Source organism: Colletes latitarsis, chromosome 14 (genome assembly GCF_051014445.1).
Source record: "Colletes latitarsis isolate SP2378_abdomen chromosome 14, iyColLati1, whole genome shotgun sequence".
Lineage (NCBI taxonomy): Eukaryota > Metazoa > Arthropoda > Insecta > Hymenoptera > Colletidae > Colletes > Colletes latitarsis.
The window spans coordinates 23,237,851-23,260,816 of record NC_135147.1 but is presented as its reverse complement, the minus strand read 5'-3'; the positions used below and the strand labels follow the sequence as shown (position 1 = coordinate 23,260,816).

Here is a 22,966-nt window from a genome sequence, read left to right as displayed (position 1 = left end):
ATTGATACGAACATTTAATCTTAAGTCCGACGTGAAAAATCTATATTTTATAGAGTAACTGAAAAATGGATACTTCATTTATTCTACTAATCAAAATAGAACTCTTGTATAAGTGTAATTCCCATTTATACAAAATTCTAAATTCATTTTTGAATATAGAATTTATTTTCCACGAATAAAACTTCTTACTTCTCTGGAAATTGTTTCCAACATGGCGGTGTAGTAACTGATATCGAAAAATAATTGCACACAGTAGCTAAGCGCGAGTTAAATTTCTTCCAACACGAGTATTAAGCAAAGCCACGTGCATTAATTTTCATTTAATTCGAAATATTATTCCTCTATCTCTGAACTAGATCTCGGACGGTTAATAAAATTATTGCAATTATCATGAAACTTCCATCTAGCGTGTCAGTTTCCGCTCAATCACTGGTGAAAGCTGTGGATCGACGCGTTTCTCTCGTCGCGCGCTTTCCACGCGCGAAAATTCTTTCCTCTCGGGACTTTCCTCGAGCCAGAACGCGCTAGATCCGCGATCGTCGCGTCTCGAGCCCGAATTTCCGTCAGTAATCGAGGCACTAGCGTTCGGAGCCAAGAACAATGTTCGCGTTTCGCCCATAACGAGACAACGATCGCGATGTTTCGCGTCGGAGCGACACGTTTAGATACTCTCGCGGATAACGATTCCGTGGCGATCGCTGGACGAGGTGTTGCGTTGCTGTTTAACGTCCTTTAATTAATACGAGCGAGCAGAAGTCGCGGCGACCGCTGCCTGATCGAAATCTCGTCACGAACCCGACCGTCGTTTCTCATGCGATGAATTTTAAATTCGATGACAAATACGCGGCCAGCGATTACAGGAACGTCACCGCGACGTATCTTTACCGGGCCCTGACATCACCAGGTGTCGCGAAGAGAAAGATTTTATTCAGCGTCCGGGATTAGCAGGATAAAATGGTGACTCTCGTGATCAGAAAAACAGATAATCTATCAGAGATAAGAAGGATCACAAAATAGCTCGTTTCTAATAAAGTCACCAAAACTGGAACATTAGTATTTTTAGCGAATCTCCGAGACCATCGGGTATTAGGAAGAACAGATGTCTGAGGCGTTTGTTATATTTAGCCCGCGCGGAAAAGGTCAGAATGTTCCCTGTATGTCTAGAGCTAAGTAGACGAGCACGAGAGTCCCGAAAATGCATATTGAAGAAAGATATTGGAAAACTAGACCACCCCAAAACGGGATCGACTATTTCCAATGTAATTTTCTAAACCGAGGGGTTACTTTTAAGGGTCGATCGTCTCGAAAGAAATATTCCTGGCAGAGATTCGTTACCTTATCAGAATCCGAAGCGCCATCGTAACGGAGCCTGACAGAGGACGGCGACGACAGCTTAAACGTCTCGCGGCACCGTTTCCGAAGCCATTCATTCCTCCCCCTCCCCCCCTGTCCCCGGTACAGCGTGCTTTTGATTGTTATTGATCAACCGTTTTGACTCTCTGCTGGCGTACACCAGCACGCAGAAAAGTAAGAGGACAGAGTCGGAGGCGCACACACACACACGCACGCACGCGATACACGAGCGAACGTCCAGCGAACTGGCACGCCACGCGGCTCTATAACGCTGGCACGACACAGCGAATATAGAGACGGCGGACCTTAATGAATCTTTATGGGATGGTGTCGTGAACTTGTATACCCTCCGGTGACTGACTGAACCCGACCGCGCTAACCATTGGCGCGCCTCGCCGCCGATTCCGCGCCGCGAAACTGTTACCCTTGTTGCGCCCCGGAGCCTTTTGTTTCGTCGGTTAGGAGCTGGACGTCGTCCGAGAATAGAACGAACCTCTGTCTAGATAATTATTTCGACGATCCACTTTTACCGAGATCAATTTATTAATCTGTCGGGAATGGAACCTTGTCTAGACGCGAATATGCCCGAGTACATTCTAATAGAAACGTACGAATTTAGTAGTGTTTTTTAAAACTACCAGTCTGCGTGTCCACACTCGTTACTCGTGAATTTATTTCGTTGACAAGTTTTAAAATAGATTTCTAATAATTAGTAGAAAATTTCCGGCGATCTGAGAGAGGTATATCCCCGGGAGTTATTATTTTTTTGAAGAAACGTTACGTACGCTTTGGAAAAAACGATGTAGCATTAGGTTACGCCAATGTGACGGGTTGCTCATTAGGCGGCGTTGCCGCGGGTTTGATGGTGTTGACGCGCTCATGTCGGTGTTCGTAAAATTTGAAGGGCGTGCAGAAGGTCCGTGGGGTCTCGACGAGTCGCGTCTTGATTGTCATCAACCCGTTGCTCGTCGCGTGATATTGTCATTAGCGCGGCCAGCCCCGAACGTTCTTTCCACTCGCATACCCACTTCGGTTTTCATCGATCGACGTCGACGGATCGATTCGAAACCTTCCCACGATCTATCACTCTCCCTCTACGTCCTCGAACGCCCAAACGCTCTAAGGTCTTATCCATTCCCATCGAACTTAAAAATAGACTGACTTGGGATCGCCGAGGAAGTAGAAACCGTCGATTCGCGATTCATATTTTAATCATACTCACGGACTAATGGAGAATCGAACTTGTTAATCGTGTATAATCGAACAAGTAATTCTGATCACTGGTAGAAGCAACAGTTGGGAATCTCTGATAACCTAACACGAGACTGCACTTCGAACTTAAAAATAAACTTCTGAACGAGCTTCTCAACGCATGAATGTATTACAATTATGCTACAGATGATTCTTCGACTGCAAACACTATGTCACAAATATACAGGGTGTTCGGCCACCCCTGGGAAAAATTTTAATAGAGGATTTTAGAGGCCAAAATAAGACGAAAATCAAGATCCCGCATTAAAATTTTTCCCAGGGGTGTCCAAACACCCTTCCTCCATTGTATTGCCCCTTCTACTGTTTAGAGTATTTGATATTCAAACTGTTCTACAGTGGCAATTAAATTCTAATAGAGTAGGAGTTTATTTTTATATTTGTTGAATATCTAGACAGGTACTTCTACATTTTTAATCTTCGAATTGAAAAATATTTGATAAAATTCCCCTACCAAATCTTTTCTAATTCCTCACAAATTCTAGACGTGTAAGGCAAACAGGTTTAAGATGACCCATACATGAATTTTTCGTAAAATACACAGCCATCAGCTGTTTTCTCTCGTGTCGTTTGCAAAATAAAATGGCGTGGGACTTACCGGGATCCGAGGAGTCCAGACTGGTGGGCGCTTGTTGACTGAGGGGTCCTGGCGTGCCCCCGCTTCCAGGACTGCGTGCATCGTCGTTACCACCCGCTCCGGGGTACGAGAGCGACGAGGAGGGTGGCCTCTATAACAAACAAACCAACAACCAACGTTAATACTGCGAGTTCAACGTCCTACAACTCTAGATTCCGCACGATTCGGGGACGAACTCACCACCTTCACCACAGCAGACCATTTTCATCCCTAATCAAATATCACCAGAGTCCTAAAATTGATACTCGTAATCGTAGATCGTAGAAATTATTTAACTTGGTTTCACTTTAACATTTATTATCTTTAAATTTTAATATTAGTGCAGCTTATTTAGCACGTGGCTTTCCTGACAGTTGAATTCTTACTGCCTGTTACATGTTAAATGCAAACAGATATTCAACATAGATAAACGAAACGGAAACAACGAGCCAGAGACTGAAAAAATTTGTTCCCAAATAAAAATTTCACACGAGAGACAAGCCAGTTTGGATCATACGATAGTAATTAACAAGTAAAAGTTCAACGATTCGGAGTATTACACAGTAGAAGATGTGTTCGAATAATTCGGGGACCGATAAATGTTTTTTGTTAAATCGTGAACGTGGTCTTTGGATCGAGGTATTCGAAGTGGCATTAACGAACGTGTTAAAGCGGTGTACAAGTTCTGGCGCGCGTGTACGCGCGTGTATGGTACCGTTGTCGCAAACGGAATATCATTGACGAGTCCACGGCGGCCGATTTCGATCTCGATTAAAGGCGGAGCACACGTACCATTCCTCGAAAATGCTGCCGGCATAAATGATGCGACGACGCGCGCGTCTTACGAATCGGCGCCGCGCTCAGCGAATATTCGACGACGCTCGGTTATTCCGCGGGTGTAGCCGTGTGATAATCACGGAGCCGCGAAGTTGCCCGTTTGGGAAAAAACGCCGAGCAAATTGCCGGTCGGGGCCCGTGCGAGGAATACGCGACGAGCGTTCCCCGTGAACGGGCCTAATTGTTCCTTTTCGACGCTGCTGGTCTTTCGGAATCCGTTCCGCTCCGAACCTTCCTCCATTAAAAGTCCCCCAAAATCCCACACGTTTCATCCTGGCTATCCAACGCTCAGAAATGGGAACTATTTTTCGAAACAACTCAACAAATTATAGGGTACTCCATTTTGTTATCCTTTTCTCTTTTATTTCGCTAGAGTAATCATGGTGGAAGGGAAGACATTTTAAAAACTGGTCAACCCTGCATTTCACGGGTAATTAAATTTATTTGTTAAGAATACGGAAGCTTCGAAAATTTCAATCGCAAAATCCCAGTGACAATGTCTCTTAATGAAATAGATTGCTTTATAATAAAAAGGAAACTCCCACGTTGGGAGACGCTGTGGTATACGTATCCATCATGTTCGTACACGATATCTAGAAGCGAGCACGTGTAAGGAGAAATACTTCGTAAGCGGGAAGGTAAAAAAGTCTTTGGTCGTCGAATTGAAGCCGTTTAAATCAGATATCTCCGTTCGACAGAAAATGCCTGCGGAATTTAAATGTCCGTCGTCGCATCTCCAAGGTGAATAACAGCGGTCGTAGACGCGGACAGAGCCGGGTCGGCGAGTCTCGACCGGTCCTCGTCGACGAACACGTCCTCGTTATGTGTCTCCGAGCAGGAAGGTCCTATAGATTTGACCGTGTAACGATTTTAACCAGATACGAGAGCAGGCAATTCGAGAGAGGGAGCCGAGAGTCGGTACATTATCGCGAAGATGACGCCTATGACAGCATGTGGGAGTAGCTGTCACTCATTGTTGCTCCGGCAGACGTGATATATCCAGACATTTCGCTTCGTGATACCGACCCCGGGCTCTGGAATTCTTATTCTACGACCTCGTGTCGTGGCGATCGATACGACGTGATTTTCGCGCGTATACACGGTACAACTGTAAACTCGAAACCATGGAATTCGAGGATCGATCGCGTCTCGAACCGAATCGTTCCTCTTCGATGTTAACTATCATATAGAAGAATTAATTTTAAAATGAACTGTCGAGTCATTTTTTCAACTCAACCGTTTTACTACCATTCGAAAATCTACATCACAGTCAAGAAAGCAATTTATTCAATTTAGAAATATCGTAGTTTATGTATTAGATATATCGTAAAGCATACATTACATTCGCAATTTTGTTGATCCAGAAATTTCCTGACGAAACGATTTCGTTCTAACGATCTGCACAGGTATCTGAATAAGCGAACGTTTCAGTGTGTCGGAGCACTAAGTGATTGAATCATCGAAGAAAAGTTCCACGCACCACGAGTGGGAAACGAAGTTGACGACCCGGATGATCGTCCATTTCGTTCATCGCTCGATCGTTACGAGGAATCGCTGCTGCGAGCCTCTCTCGATGCCTCTGATGATACTTCGAAGCACTTGACATGGATTCCAGACCGTTCGGAATATAGAAAAAGACTTTCGAAACCGTAAACGAAATTACAGAAAATGATAATACCAGTGGGTCGCCTATTTAATATTAATTTGAATTTTATTTTATGAATTTATAGTTCTCAATGTGAGTTTGCAAACTCAGTTCTAAAATAAATTAAAAAATAAAATGCTTGGAATAATATTCGCGAACACTGATTTTCCCATCGAGTAACGCTTTGAATTGTTACACAAGGAAGAAGGTGGAAATTTAAAATTCCTTTTAAATCGACAATTATTGCAATGGATATGACTTTTAAGTGTTATTTTTTATACGAGTATTTGTACAGATCGGATAGGAGCACAAAATGATATTCTGGGTTTAAGAACGATAGAAAATCCGAATTTTCCTGAAATCGGACTGAATAATTCAGTCGTGCGCGTCTTAATTAAGTGGAAATAATTCTCACCCCGAACGTCTTAATTTTCATTACAAGGCTCGGCGATCACTTGTCCCGGACACGCAGAGGATATACGTCGAGCGAGCGAGTACAAGAGCGGTAACAAGCGAAGGGGGGACATTAATAATGCATCGGTTGTCGCTGGATTGCTTCCTACTAGCACCAACTACGAAACAAAGGGCGCTGGTTGTCATTGTCACCTTCGAGGTGAAGATCATCTTGTCGGCCGCAATCGTTTGAATCGAGTAATTGCGTGGAAGACACCGAGCGTGCTGATGAATCGATTACACGTTCTTATGTCACTTAAACGTGAACTGATTGTTCCTTACACTCCCGGTTTACTGTCCACGGGAAACGACGAATCCCAATAGCAAGAACCGACTCAAGTCTCCGCGAACTCTATGCTTAAAGAAATAGGCAACAACTCCAATTTAAATACCAGTATTAATAATTCTGTGAGCATTATTTTAAAAACAAATCTTGCTTACTCAATTATACAATTTAAATCGTCTTCTGTGATAAAATGTCCTGGAAAAAATCTGTCGCGAAAAATGGTGCGAATAAAATTATTAAATCCCATTTTACTCCAAAGTCCAAAACTCTCGGAACAATTAACCCAAGGTCAGCGCTGTCTATCGCGTTCCACATGGTCCCGAAAGATCGATGGATATTTCGCGTGGTGCGAGATCAGTGGTTACGTTGGCTCTGACACCGATGACGTCACTTCCTACTAAAGCCCGTGTCTACTTTTCGTTTTTTAAATGGACAGCAAGGGTCCACTGCGTGACTTGTGTCGATGCAATGATAAACGGTTAACGGGTCGACGGGCTACGCGCTCTCGTTCCACCTCGTTGCCTCTCTCGCTCTCCGCTCATCTCCTCGTCTCTGTTCCGCCACTCCGTCTACAGGCGCTCTTAACGCGTAATTCGACAAACCGGATGTCTGGTCTGCCCCTTAAATAAATCAGTTGCCCGCATCTCATATTCCACCCCCGCTCGTAGCATCGTTCCCCGCCCCTCCGCGGTTCCATCGAGGGAAAACGCTCGATCCCAACTGTCTCCGACGAAAGGAAAACTGACCGCTATCGTGGCACGCGTTCGAACACTCGAATGGAAGATTAACGTAGATCGATATGTATAGTTGGAAGCTGGAAAGATTGCCAGACAATAATAATATTCTAAAAATGAAAATTAAACGTTAATGAAACGCGGGAAGATTGAAAACCAGCGTTGCGCTGCAAAATCGGGAATTAATTAAGTACAGAGATAATTTAACGAGACTCGTGCATGATATTTTCTTAAGGAGACATCTAATAGCCACGTGGATTCATTTGCCTGTCGTTTAATTTCAGTATTAATTATTCATGGATGTGTAAATAATCAGGAAACAATTTCCTTTTCAGAGGATGGAATAAAATTCACGCAACAGTTAACGATTTTGTTTACCATAATCGGGAAGAAAACCCGTAGAAATTCAACTGCTCGGGCCGGAGAAAGGAATGTGAAACGAGGCTCGACGAATAGCTCTATTGCAATCTAGTCCTGGATTTAAATCTAATGCCTGTTCTTGAACCTTCTTTCATCGAAGGTTCACTTTCAGCGATCTCAATTATCTAGAGGTTTGGTGTCGCGTAAAAATTATTATTACGTAATATTTCAGCGAATGATTTCAGAGGATCCGGAGAGATCGATCAAGCCTCGAAAAACTCGGATCAAATGATGCAACGAGAGGTAGCACGGGGAACGGTGTTGGCAAGAAAGATAACATTGTTGCGCAGTAAACGTACAAGGTTGCACAAGATCGTGTCGTGAATTACGCGCGGATCGGGATACGCTGTATAGCGTAATAAATGAATGATGATCGAGAGGTGATCAAACCGCGCTCGTAATTGATCGACGATCCGTCAATTAATAATTGTACCGCTCCGAGCAAGTAGGGGTCGTTTTTGATCAATCGACCGGAATGTAACAACGTTTCAGTGGTACAAAACAAAATCGAGGGATCGTGATCGAACGATTGCTGCATTTAGTGCCCCCCCATTACCATTTCTGCTGGCTGCGATCTCGAAGAGCGGACGCGCTTTAATTTGCACATGGAGACTCGTGCTCCGTTAAAAACTATCGAACCGTTTATATTTTATTTGTGAATTGCAAAACAATTTTTTCCAAACTTTTAATATACTCATAATCAGTTTGCGGCGAGTAAATCGCGAAACGGCGACAGACGAGCGTTCTTTTCGCGCGAGTTTGCTCGTAGCGTCGAACGGGGGGAGCTCGATGGTGAAAAGTTCAAGGATCCAAAATGTCGGGAGGGACGGGAAGATGGTGGACAGGCGGCGTTGCGAGCCTCGCGTCGAACGATAAATTATAATCCCGCGTGGCGAAGTGGCGCCGCGGACGCGCGCTATCCGGCGTGTGTATCGCGCGTCGATCGCGAGCCGATGACTTACGCGCGCCTCCGAGTCATTGTGCCCACGTATTAATTGGTCGTCGTAACATAATGCCGTATAATTATGTAATTAGTGGCCGAGCATTAGTCTCGCCGACTGGTTTACTGGCGCGATACGTAAATCTCTGCAATTAATTTATTGGCGCTTGAGAGAAGAGCGTCGCGAGAGACGAAGAAACACGCTGAAGACAGACAGCAAAGAGAGACGGTATCGTATACAAAGAGGAACAAAGAAGACGAACGAACGAGAGTTGCGAACGGAGGAGTGGGAGGCGATATTATACGAGATGTTCGACTACGAACGGTCTAGATGCAAAAATAAAATTGAGAACGATGAAAACGCTTGAGGGCCTTCGAACTGCGGAGGAACTCAGATTTCGATAAATTGTGGCTCTATCAGGGAAGATGGAATATTTGTTTAACTTTTCTGTATGTATCAAATTATATATCGTTGTACTCTTCAGTCGCTATTATCGATCATTTTTACGGTTTCGATTTATCAAAAATCGGAGCTGCACCATTTGAAGATAAAATTTCCAGGGGTAATTGTTTTCTGGGCAAGGATTAGAAGGCGAAGGACCGAGTTTTAAGTATTTTTGAATGCACGAGTCTCTTCTTGGGCTGTTCTAGGTCGAAGAGGAGGCGACGGAACGGGCGCAGGCCGAGATAGCGAGGGTCGAGGGCGACCGGGGAATCCGCTGGCGTGGAACAGAGACAGTCGAAGAAGAGTCTCGCTCCCTGTCCGCGCAGTCTTGAATTTCTCTCGACGGATACCGGCGGCCGCGCAAGGGATCATAAATTACGATTTATTGCGGAGCCAGCGCCTCCGCTCGACGGATTATCTTACCGTTATGTCAGCACGGTACAATTATATTTACATTTTCCCGTAATGGAATTCCGGATATTCCTTCCGCGAACGTTCCGGCCGGAACACGAATTTTAGGGGTGGCTGGTTGACGTTCGAGAAATATCCAGCGCCTTTTCAGCCCCGTTTCAAAGCTAACTCGAACAAATCGTGCTCGCGTTTTTATCTTTATTTTATTTTACTCGCAAAGAGGCTGAGGACTCGTTTCTAAACCTCAAACGTACATTTCAGACACAGGGGGTGAATAATGAATTCGTCCTTAAACGCGACTCGATACTGTAACCGGCGTAGAATCGAGTAAAAACTTTTCGTTTACGATCCCTTCTATGCTAAGTGCAGTATCTCTGTTCCTACAGATAGTGATAAGATCAAGCAGTAGAAGCCTAGCTACTTATCTCCCTAAATAGTAAAGAGATTTAGTAGTTTAGTCGCGTCTGTGTACCGTTACCGATGGTGCTACAAAGCAAACGAAAATGATTAGTTGTGTAAAGAATAATCAGAATAGTGAACAGTGCTCCTAAACCCTGTCTCTTGACTACTTTCGTGTCAATAATAAACACAATAGACACTACAGGAGCATACCCTTTCTCGACTGCAAAATTGCATTAAGCTAATTTCCATTTAATTGGAATTTTCTATTATCGTTACAACGTAACGTCCGTGACGCGATTGTTAACAGAGAACCAAAGGATCCAGCACAGGTGTGATATATGCCGGAGCAATTACGTATCGACAGTCGACACTGCATCACTCGCGTGCACTCTGGCGTTCTGTACTCACTTTGTTCGCCGGTGAACGACGTCTCGCGTCGTGTATCGACGTCAGGAGTCGCTACCTTCGCGGAATACTGGATCGACGGTGGGATCGATAAATCGATCGAACGTCTAAACGGATCGATGTCGAAGTTGGCCCGATATTATACTCGCGACAAGGATCGGGGCAACTTGTATCGATTTTATGTTGATTTCGACTCGCCAGAAGCAGATTGGTCCGTACGAGAACAGATTGGAAGAGTCGATTCCTCGATATCGAAACTGATGATTCAAACATGGGCATGCATTTTCAATCGTTCGCAAGATGCGTACACCGGGGGGAAAAAATAGTTATTTCTAGTAAAACGATACTATACTTCCATTGTGTTACAATGTTTGCTACGTCAAAGTTTTTAAAATTCGAGGTGTGTAAAAATTGATAACTATAAACGATTGTGCACGAAGGATTCCATCGACCAGGATCCAGAGACTCGAGGAGGATTCGAGTCTGGGTCAAGCGAGGGTTTTAAGAAGGGAGGGCCAACGTTCGACCAGCTGATGGATCTAATCAACATTCCTGCCTAATCACAATATAGTTCCTTCCCTCTTCTCACGGAGGATCGATCCTCCTTTTTCCTCCTACGCGCTAGAGCCTTCTCCCTCGACTCCAGAGCCCCGACGAAGATTTGCAGATCCGTCCTCCCGGTCGGCCGCTGCCAACGCGTCCGTTTTAATTTACCCGCCGTATAAATTAGACTCCCAAATGATCGTGCTCCTTCAAAAAACCGCGACGACCGGCGAAAAACCCGGGTCCTCCGGGTTTCGCGATTTACAATGCGACAGTCGTTCTCAGCGTGACCATAGTGGTAGCCAAACTCGATAGCTCTTAAAAAGATAATTATTTTAGGCACTGATCTACTGTCTACGGTCTACTGTCGGACGACCAGGTTGTTAAAATGCAAAATCCGCAAGAACCAAACGCAGAAATATTCTTAGATGAGTTCCAGGACCAGCAAAGCAAATTTTCATCAGAATCGAAGATGGCTGACGAGAGATTTTAGGCACAGATCTACTGTCTACAGTCTACTGTCGGACGACCAGGTTGTTAAAATGCAAAATTCGCAAGAACCAAACGCAGAAACATTCTTGGATGAGTTCTAGGACCAGCAAAGCAAATTTTCATCAGAATCGAAGATGACTTACGAGAGATTCCGAACTTCTGTATCGCGAAAAGGGCTACACAAGTCTACGAATCAAACACAGTGCTATTCTTAGGTGAGTTCTAAGGTCCAACAGAGCAAATTTCCATCAGAATCAAAGATGGCTTATGAGAGATTTCGAACTTCTGCGCCGCAAAGTCTTGGGCCAGGTATCTGGACACCAGTCAGCGCGGTGGGATTTTAAGCAACGTCGATCGAGTCAGGTCGACGTTGCGTCTACGGGGTTCGCAGGTAACGATAACGGGAGGCTGGACCACCGGTAACAACGCGGTCGGACCAGCAGCTCGAGCGAATACGGTACCGAAGCTCGGACTCATATCTAGTGGCACGGTGGCGGCGTTCCTCGGCTAATTGGTTTCCCGTGTTGCCCGCGTCTCCCTCGGGATAAGGTGGCCGCGTCTCCCTCCCTCGCAGACCGTTCTGCCTTTGCTCTATCGCGTGCTCACCCTCCTCCCCCCTCGTTCCGTGCTTCTATTTTTCTCTTAATCGACGGAAACCCGGTCCCGGTAATGAGGACGTTATTGATGATTTTCTGCAATTGGTCGACAGCGATTCGAAGCTCGAGAATCTCAGGTGAATACACCCTGGCATGTTGGCACGATGTCGCGAGTACCGTGGAAGAATTCAACGGGAGCCGGCTTTCCGAGAAAGCGTAAGTGCTTTGGGAACGGTAGTCGGTTCTGGAGAGTGTTTTTGCATCGGTCTCATGGGACTCCAAAGTTCTTGGTGTTCCCTCGGTTCCACGTGTCGACGATTTTTGCCGCGGTGCTTCGTTTTATCGTTTTGCGACGAAGGAAAGAGTGTCAGGTCGGTTGCAAGAACGCTAATTCTTTTTCACTGTTCTTAATGACTACTCGAAAAATGGAAAGTGTTCACTCTGTTATAGTATCTTTAAGTAACTATGCATTTATCGTTCCGAAAAATAGTCGTTTTGCCTACTGCTAGCGCCCACAGCGCTAAAACACAGTACGTCCGCGTAGAATAGTTCCTCGGAAGATATTAACCATCTACTGCTATAAGCAGGCAATTTAGAACTCGATTGCACGCCATATATCTTCCGTGCAATCATTCTTCGCAGGTATAGTAGTCGTATCTCATCGTTTCTCCGCTGGAGGCGCTACCGATCGGCAGAACAACTATTCTCCGGTTCAGGGTGCACGCTGAGGACTCAATATCCAAGCGCCTATCGTTTATTAAATTTAGAAAAAATTACGAAAAATTGTATAAAAAGCGTCCCTTCCAAAGACCGCCGGTTTATTCCCCTCTAACCGAGCCAATACGTCTTAAATTACTCCGGGGCAAAGTAATACGGTTCATAATTTAAAATTCCATCCAGTTCTTGAAAGTCATTCGTTTAATCGACGTTCGGCGACGAGTCATCAGCCAAGTTCGCCACCGCGCGGATAGATCGATACCGGGTGGCGAGGATTTACAATGCAAATTGAATATTCCAGCGACGGCTGACCGGCCAAGATCGGCAGATCGTTCGCTGCGTGGCGGTTTTAACGAGAGGGATCGCGAATTTTTATCGCACGCGCGCGAACGGAGCGGCGCGGGGCGCGTGCGTACGGTGCCTCCGCTAACGATTGCCAAGAGGCAACCGTCTTATCGCGAACGGCGATCGCATTAAGCGTGGACAGTGACACCCAGCCCCCATCGCTATTATATACGTTCGTTAGCGAAAAATAATCGAGGTTTCGCGCGTGCGCGCCCGGAGTCAACGGCTACGAGTCGTTAAAGACGAGATAACGAAGCGAAAGAGGATGTTCCTTTGTCCATTCTGGCAAGGAAGAATACAATCGTGCTCCTCGATCGTTCAATCGCCGTCGAAACGAACGACCGACAAACTTATGGAAACGGTCGTTGGTAATTCGAGGTTAAGTTCGAAATTATTCCTCGATTCTATATATTAAAGCAGCAGACTACAGTTAGTGTAATGAAAACGTTACGCGATGGTAGTAATAATAGAATGAACCTCCTTTGCGATCTTTCTGCACGTCGCACGGTGTTCGAAAAATTATATTTCACCTTAAAAAAAAGAAATGTATTTATTATAGAAGTGTTGCTGCTCAAAACCGGGCTCAAAAACTGGAAAAGATCGTCGTTTTCGAACACTGTGTGTAGTTCGAGATGCAATTCCAATATGGCGGCGCCCTGCACCGTAACCTCCTCAGAGATACTGGCACATACGGTATTTGGAATATTTTAATACAGAAACAACTACTGAAATTGTGTGTAGATATTTATAAATAAATTTCCCCGCGATGGAAGACAATTTTTTCATATTTCGAGTCTAAAGTTATGAGTAATATGGAGGAGCACGAGTCTGAGTCTTGGGACTTAAGCAATTTCGATAGATATTTTTTCTACTTAAAGAACTGGATTTTTCATCGATTTACCAGGGTAATCTTCGTTGTAAACCCTCGAGGAGCTAATCGAATGGACAGTTGGCAGTGAGAACCACTGGCTGACAAAGAGCGAGAGAGAGAATGAGCCGTCCGAACGAAGCCTTGATAGCGACCACTCTGCCCACATATGTTAACGCGTTCACACAGGCGTCGCGTGACGCATACCATCGCACGCATACGGCAGGCACATGATCGAGCGGAGGGAAACGCCAAAAGCGTCCCGAAATCCGCCAGACCATGAAAACACCACTTTTCGGGACGGGAAACTGTCACACGGAAATCGTTTCGTCCATCTGGATTCGTTTACCAAACGAGGTCGCATCGACAGGCAGATTAAACGGAAAAAATCGCCAGAACTCGGAGTCTCGTGCAGGCTATCGCGATCCCAGCTACGCTGCAACCTTGCATGCCCGACATTCCGATCGGTGATCACGATCGATCCGGGTACTCATCAGCACGCGAAACTACGAAGAAACATCCGTGACACGAAACATGAATTTTTCTTCGGTGATCGAACGATATTCGCAAAGTTTCAATTTTATAAACGTCATAGACGCTTGCAAAACCAACGAAGTAAATCTACCTTCCAGATATAAGTTCGGGCGAATCCAATCCACGAGACCTCCCGTCCAAGGAATCTTATTAAACTCGTTAAACTATACAAGATCTAATCGTAGATCCGATCGATCGGACTGGAATGGAACGCAGAGCTACCGAGATCACCGCGAAAAGTCAGTACGTACCGGAACGAGCCAATCGAACTATCAAAGTCCAATTAGTCGAAGTTATCGCGGTCCTCCTGGTCAAAGATCGGATCGAGCGACTTCGACTAAAACCTCAGAACTAGAAAGCGAACTATCGCGATCCTAGGCGACGGCGCAACCATACCTGCAATTCTGATCGCTGATTAAGAACGACACTCCTAAGCGACTGGTATCAACGCGCGAGAAATCGTTGGATAACCGAACGAACTAACACTGTAAAATAAACAAATGTTGGAATCTGTCTACCGAAAGTAAAGACACGTGCTTTCGTCGTAAGAAGTACATATAGGTTCGAACACTGTAAGTATAAACTTTAAATGAAATATTTTCCATCTGGCTGAACAGAGCGTGGGTGGATCCAACCGTCTAATAGATCGAACCAGAGTGGAATTCAGAACTTCCAAGATCCCCGCAAAAAGTCTACTGGTATCCGAGCGAATGGATCGAACAATCAAAGCGCAATTAGTCAAAGTTATCACGGCCCCGTTGGCCAGAGAGATCGAGTCGATTACGGTCGAGCGAGACGCGGACGTAAATTTTCCAGCAACGCGGAGCGTGTGCTCGACGACGACACCGGGCGAGCCAGCAAGCAACCCCTTGGCGAGGGTGGATCCGATACAGAGGCGCGATAAGGCGAACTGGAGAGGCCGTGACATGCGGTTCACCGTCTGTCAGTCGGTTTCGTCCGCGTCCGGGATATTCACCGGTTGCCACACCCGTGTCACGTGCTCGCTTGATCGTGCATCACCGAGGGAGCCTTCAGTGTGCTCCCCTTTCTCGGAATATGGATCCATATACGTAAAATGCATCCATATTTAATGACGTCGAGCGTACCATCGCGATGCAAATTCTTACGAGAACTCTGCCAGGCACGTACGCGATCGCGTGAACTCGCGGGAGCGTCGCGACGACGGTGTCCCTGCCATCGTGTCACACGGGTCCCACGAGCGATGAAATATATATTTTACGCCGGGGTACGTGGGAACGGGGGTACGTTTTTACCGAGACGCGTTTTGAAAACGTTGATATAACTTTGGAACATACTTTGGAATTTTCTAAATCGACCATTAGACTTGGCAGATCATTTCAACCCCTAAGTGGTCTCTCAATCTCGACTGAATTATTTTACTTAATTTTGATTTTTACCAAATTTCCTTTAAAGCATTTCAAAAACAGTGATCTAATAGAGGATCACATACATTGACTTGATCCAATAATCCACATAAGGGGGGAGACTCATGTAAAATGGTAAAACGATACACAATAACATTTATTATTTCATCCAAAGTCGATAAAAAATATTTGTGTCTTGGAATGTTAAAGAATATATGTGGAATTAAACCCTTATGCTGTAAAAAAATTGTCAAATATCACTTCTCCCCCCCTCAAGGGTTAAAAAGGACGTTGCACAGCTCGAGGTAAAAATAAATTAAATCGAAAATCGATCTGTGTCTGTCTCTTTTACCGAGCGGTACGTAAAATGTTATCCAATAGAACGGGATAATTAAAAATCATTTCGGCGCGTGCAACGTGGCGTTTGAATGGAGCGGGTCGATCGAACCGCGGCGATCGAAACACAAGTCGGACCGCGTGTCGAGATAAACGGTCGTTACTGTTCGCCCATGCGTTTCGTTATCACAGAAGAGAGGCGCATAATGAGCGGCGACTGGAGTAGCACGCTAATAATAAAGGCCCGTAATTGAGCGGTCGAGTTCGAGACGAGCTATAGGAGGAACAACCGACCGAGGGATTCGCGTCCGTGTCGCAACTGCACGAATGAATGGACCGTCGTCATATAACAGGGCTCACCGCTGTTTCCGGTTTCGTCGTGGTAATTGAGAGCGAACCTCGCCACTGGGACGGCCATGGCCTTCGTGAGAATTTCGCGATCATTTCCCCGTTTCAGTATCCTGCTTTTCTTTATTCGACCATCGGATAATCGAACAAAGTCAGCCACGAAAGGATAGTTACGCTGTGGGGGGTGAAATAATCCAAACTGGAACCGCTGGGTCAACATATTTAACGCTAGATTTACGAACATTGCACACATTTGTATCGAAACTCTTTACGTTGATGGTCACATTAAAAATAAATAATAATTACGAGTTCTGCAAGTTTAAATATGGAATCTGACACTCGTCAAAGTGGTCTGTAAATCTAGTGTTGATTCTGAGATCCGGGACTTTCCTGAATTTTTTCTTCGCCCAGGTTAAGGGGGTTGGAAATACTAGAATATAGGTTTCAGTAATTTATATTTGTCTAAAGTGACGTTTGAACTTCAAGCTACTCAGTGAGAAAATGACCAGCCATCAATAATAATAAATCAAAGTAAATATCACCAGTCGACTCTTGAAAATTTGTGAATTATTGCAATTGATATGGAATCTAGCAGCTACCTTTCAGAGAAAATACAAACTACAGAGACTCTGCCTCGTAGGAGGAACTTTCTACTCGTACCTAGATCGAAGTCTTCGAAAATTACGGGCGAAACTGTCCCCCTCCAGGGTTAGTTCGACGTCTCGTTTGGATCCGAAAGCAGGCACGGAGGAGGAAATGGTTTTTAAAAAAGGGAGTGTCGGGTACGGGCGGAGAGAGTGTCGGGGTTGGCCGCTTTCTCGCTCACCTCCTGTCCTTACGTCTGTCACTCGAGGCACGCAACACACTCTCTAGCACGCCACGGCTGTTATTATGGTGCACCGACCACACCGTGTGTTTGCGTATCTTTTCGACCACAGAGAGTCGGAGCGAGAGAGGCGGTAAGAAAGCCGCAGACCAGGTAAACATCGCGCGGACTAACAGGTGCACGGTCGCGAACATTAATCCGATTTCCCCGCGATCCGCCGTGAAATCTCATCAGGTCTAATATCCGTTATTCCGCGTCGAACAAACAACGATTCCACTTTCGCGTTACGAGCTGGCAACGTTACACGCGAAATTAGAGCTAATATTTGATCCGACCCAACGGATCCACGCTTCTATTTTCAACGCCGTTACGACGTTCGAGACGAAAATTCAGAATCGAGACTGCGAAGCCACGCTTTCTACTCCTTCTCCCCTTATAGGAACGCGAAATCAGTCATCAGATCGGTGCTTTCCACTTGACCCTTGATTGGGGACGCGTTTCTCTGGACCATCGGGACAGTTCTGCCAACGATCGATGCTCCTACCGAGACCGCCATCGAATTCCGTTATTGTTGCTACTTTCCTTTTAGAGATCACCCGGCTAGATTCTTCGTTTTCGTTCCTGATCCGAGAGACGTTTCTATGGACCGTCTCGAAGTTTGCACCTTGTAACGCGGTTCAATTCTGCAGTTTACGCTAATCAAGATAGGTTCGTTAAGTTCTATCTTCGTCGTTGTTTTCCTTTTAGAGATTCGGTAGATTCTTTCGTTCTCGAGGGGACGTTTCTATCGACCATTTCGAAGTTTGTGCCTTGTATTCTGGGTCGAAGAGACGTTTCTATGGACCATTTCGTAGCGATTCTTCGATTTCGATACTTCTGCAACGATGGATAGTCCAAACGAGATAAGTTCCCCATCAAATTCTTCCTATTTTCCGTTTAGGGACTAGGTAGATTCTTTGTTTTCGTTGTTAATTAGACGTTTCTATGGACCATTTCGAAATTTCTTCTTCGGTGAGATACTCGAGAATCGATCATTCCGTAGCATATATTACACTAATCAAGATAGATCTGCCATCAAATTGTACCATTACCATCATTTTCCTTTTACGGATTCGATAGCTAGTTTCTCGGAGAGACGTTTCTATAGACCATTTCGAAATTACTCGCGCTATATTTGGATTACTCAGAGTTTGATCCCTCTGCAACACGCTCCATCAAATTTTATTATTGTTGCTACTTTCCGTTTGGGGGACTCGGTAGCTAGATTCTTCGTATTTATATAATCCTTGATTCGAAACACTCTGGATCCTTTTGCAGCATAGTCTGATCAAGATAACTCCGCCATCATATCTTTCTAACACTCTTTCAACTTTCCTTTTAAGGATTCGATAGCTGGATTCTTCGTTTCCATAGACTGTCTCCGAAGTTCCATCTCTTTCAGAGCCGATCGTTTTTCGCACTAATGAAGATTGCTTTTTGTTTCTACTTTCCTATTTAGGGAGTAGAATCTTCGCTTTCTCTCGACTTTCGATTAATTCCACGCTTCGACGTGATATTCTTAATCTATCCTAACTCAAAACAACGAGTCTCGCGTTTCTGTCAAACTTCGTATCTTGAAAATTATTTTAGCTACGAAGAATCTTAGAGTAGGCTAAAGTCAGACCAGCACACAAATTTCAAGGAACCCTCAAAGAAAAACACTGGATGTGCTCTTTAATTCAAGATGGTAGCAAAAAACAGAACTAACATTTTCAACATCGAGTCTGGAGGAAAGTAGCGAACGATGTTTGGATTAGATCGTCGGGTAAGGTTTCTGGTAGTTTCCCGCCCTCTTCAAGTTTCATAATCGCGCGTGTGAATCGCCATAGGCGAAACGTGCTGCGTGCGTTCCGCTCGGGGCGGAAAAAGCGTAAACGAGGAGACGGAGACGACCGTTGCTGGTAGCCGGCGCTGTACCAACTACCGTAACTGTCAACTCGAGGGAAGTGGCCGTATATCAGCGCGAATGTAAAGGTCGATTGGTCGTTACTAAAAACGACGCGAGTCCCACGGCCGCGGCAAGAAGAAACGCCATCGCGCGCAAAACGGTCTTAAGCGTCCGGTTGACGAACGAGAGTCACCTGCGCCATTTGTAATCGACATGGGCCCGAGTAACCAGAACCTTCCCATATTTTTTCGACACTTCTTGACGACCCTAACGAGCTCTCCTTTTTCGCGGTTATTCAGAAAAATGCTTCGAGAAAGAGTTATTTTATTGTTACTCCTCAGGGTAGATTTCAATTTTTCGAGAGATTCATCAGCTGCTCTGATTCTTCAAATTTTGAATAACAAAATTGTATTTTATTACGAATGTTCTTGAATTGATAATAATTTGACTGCATTAAATAGAGTATTTGACAAATAATACAGTGAATAAAATGTAAAGAGAGGATACTTTCGGTTAAAACGATCCTTTATCCGACCAGGCCATCGCGTGGACGCAACAGGAAGTCTTCCAGGCGATCCAAAGACCCGTCTTTTATGCCCACTCGACGTTTTACGGTGACGACACGGATCCCGTCGCATAATTATCATATTACGATTACGTTTACGGTCCGGAGCGGGTACGATTAATCGCGCATCCGTCTCTCAAGTCGACGAGGGACAGCCTTTTCGTGTTTACAACGACGTAAAGCCCGTGCAACGACGCTCTGGGCTTTCTATCGACAAACCAGCCTGGTCTTACGAAGGATGTAACCTCGATTTTATAGATCGCGAACGGTCCACCGTTTATTAAGTGAAAATGCTTCCTGTCGTTGATCTCTAGAGAAACATTCCACGCAAAACTCATCAATAATTATTTATTAAGTGATTCTAGTATTTTTCTATAAATATCTATACAGGGTGTTCGGCCACCCCTGGGAAAAATTTTAATAGAGGATCCTAGAGCCAAAATAAGACGAAAATCAAGAATACCAATTTGTTGATGGTGGCTTCGTTAAGAAGTTATTAACGTTTAAAGTTCCGCCAAAACTGAATTTTTTTCTCGAAAGTGGGTAAGATTTCGGGAGTATATCTCTTCACCAAAAATGATTGTAATTGACCCCCGCAACCGAAAATAATTTTTCCAGAACGATTTGAAATTTTTTTTTTTCGCCGAGAAATTTAGGCACCTACCCCCTGTCGATTTTTCTTCAAAATTCCTTTTTCATTTCTAGTAATTTTATTTGACACCCTACAGAAAAGTTGTCTAATACTTTTTTGTAGGTACCCATGGGCACTACTTCAGAAAAAAGTTTCATTGAAATATATTCACAATTGTAGGAGTTATGGCTGTTTGAAAATTCGACCATTTTTATGGGGTTTTTCCCATTTTGCGGGGTCAAGGACCAACTTTTCGAATATTTTTACGATTTGTACATATTCTCCACCAAAATACGCGTAGTTTGCTTTTTTAAACATTAAAATCGTCCAATCCGTTCAGAAGTTATGACGTTTTAAAGATTCACATGAAAATTCTGGCAGACATTTCTGGCCAGAAATTAGATTTTCGGTAAGGAATTTTTTTCTCGAAACTGAGTAGGATTTCGGGGGTATGTTTGTTGACCAAAAATGCTTGCAATTGACCCCAGCAACTAAACATAATTTTTCCAAGACGATTCGGAAGTCTTTTTTTCACCCAAAACTTTCAGCACTTACGCGAATTTTTTTCTCGAAAGTGCGTAAGATTTCGACGGTATGTGTATTCACCAAAAATGATTGTATTTGACCCCGGAATCTAGAAATAATTTTTTTAGAACGATTTGAAATTAATTAAATAAACAGGGAATGGCCTTCGAATTGTAATAGAAATCTGTTTGCGTTTTACGAACATGTTGTGGGTCTGGATTCAAGATTGCGCGTTTCCCCGTTCAAAGAGTACGACGACAGAGGATGCACCGCGGTAAAATTCCACGGATCGACCCGCAGCAATTTTTACGACACGCCGATAATTCGGCTCGCCGCGTTACAACACCGCAGCCGGTGGCTTTTATTATTGAGCAAACACTCGGTTTGATAAACCGCGCCGCTTTTATTGCCGTCTCGGAGCTCCCTGGTGCGCGACGATTCACTCCGCGCTCTTGGTTGCCCCGAAAAAAATTCATCATCCCCTCGCGGGTCCCAAACTAACGATTAACCAAACCTAAAAAAGCTCCAAAATTCGAAAGACGTCGGTCGACTCGACAGGAATAATATTACATCGCAAATGTTCTATACTCGTCGATTCTTTACACATTTCTCACATATTATTATTACAAAGTTTAATTTGAATAACTCAAATAATTTTACTAAAGACATTTAATGCACGCATCTGTCTAAATATCGAAGCCCACTATCAAATACCCATTTCTAATAATCGAAAGAAAGGGATAACATAGCCCCAAAAACAATTAAGTACAGTACGAAGTTGGGACGATTTTGATATATCGTTAAAAACCACGGATCAATCTACAATTAATCTTCGAATTCCAACGTTAAGAACTTTTCACGGGAGATTACGTTTCCGTTTCGAATTTCCCTGGGTCCGGCAGCTTTCCCACCCGGGGTCCCAGGGAATTATTTTCACCGAACGTTTGCGCGCGTAACCCAGTGACCGACAGAGGCGACATCGCCAGGAACAAGAGAGGCAGAGGGAGAAGAGAGTTTGCGCCAACAACGAGAGCCCGAGACGGAATTGGGGGACGCGTAGACGGTTGGGCGGATGCGTCGAGTAATGTACTTCCGGTTATTGAACGCCGTCTGAAGGCTGAAGGGAATTTCGGTGTCCGCAGCGGCAGACTCCCTCCGAAACGGCACCTGGAGCCTCTGGCTCGGACCTCTCGACTCCTGGACCCGGGTCCTGATTAAACAGAACCTTCCGCGGGGGGAACAGCTGCCTCGTGAATTTTCAATCCATTACCGGGCAAAATTAAGAGAGCTGGGGCGAAATATGAACGATAGGACGCATTCGCGCTGCAAACGTTGGTCGAAGGGACCGAATGGACGGAACATAGGCAGTAAATATACATGGATCGGTGGGTTCGTTGTGAGAATTAACCCAGTTATGGCTGACTGCCTTAGGATTCGGTAAATATGTTATTATATTGAGTAGGTAGATCGTAGAAGGGGAGTTGGAGGGACTCTAAAGCCTTGTCTTGCAATTCAAAACAACCAAGACAGACATAAAAACTTCCTTGCTTTAATTGCAAAACACATAGAGTCGCTGTGATGTCGCAACGGGAAAAGTCGCTCGTCTGTTTTCAGCCTAAAATGGTATTCGACGAAAATAAATGCAAACACTTCTATCCTAGATTACATTCTCGGGAACGTAATAATATATAATTCAGAATTATTATTCTTTTTCTGTTGCAACACCGTGAATATCACGAAGTGCATCCGCGATGCTGCAATTATAAACCATTCGGGCCGCCTGGCGTGCGTGTCGGCGGACATTCAGGATTCGAAACGGTACGAGAATAGCGTGGAGGCCCCGTACGATACGTTATTAAGATAAAAATCCACGAAACGGAAAGCTGCCCGAATGTCATCGCCTCTCGTAGGACGCCTCGGAGGCGGTGTGTGTTTGCGGTTTCATTTTTCCCCTGGTTCGCGACCGGCGGTCCGCGCGCTTTGGCTTCTTTTAATTGCGCGCTTGTCGCTCGATCGAGAGCGGCGAAATAACGTTTTCGGGGCGCCTTAATGAGAGGGAATGCTAAAACGGCCGCGGACCCGGGGCCATTTGGCCAAAAATTGTGGAATACC

At 44.8% G+C, this 22,966-nt stretch overlaps 1 protein-coding gene across 6 annotated transcripts in view; it reads right to left on the bottom strand.

Moving 5' to 3' along the window:
* The window catches only part of Hth (Meis homeobox homothorax), a 526,461-nt gene that overhangs the window by 373,472 nt on the left and 130,023 nt on the right, over window positions 1-22,966 (bottom strand). For all 6 annotated transcript variants that reach the window (XM_076782345.1, XM_076782344.1, XM_076782343.1 and 3 more), the window contains exon 7: window positions 3,221-3,350. In XM_076782345.1, the coding sequence (XP_076638460.1) occupies window positions 3,221-3,350 (130 nt within the window). The remainder of the gene's footprint in view (window positions 1-3,220; window positions 3,351-22,966) is intronic.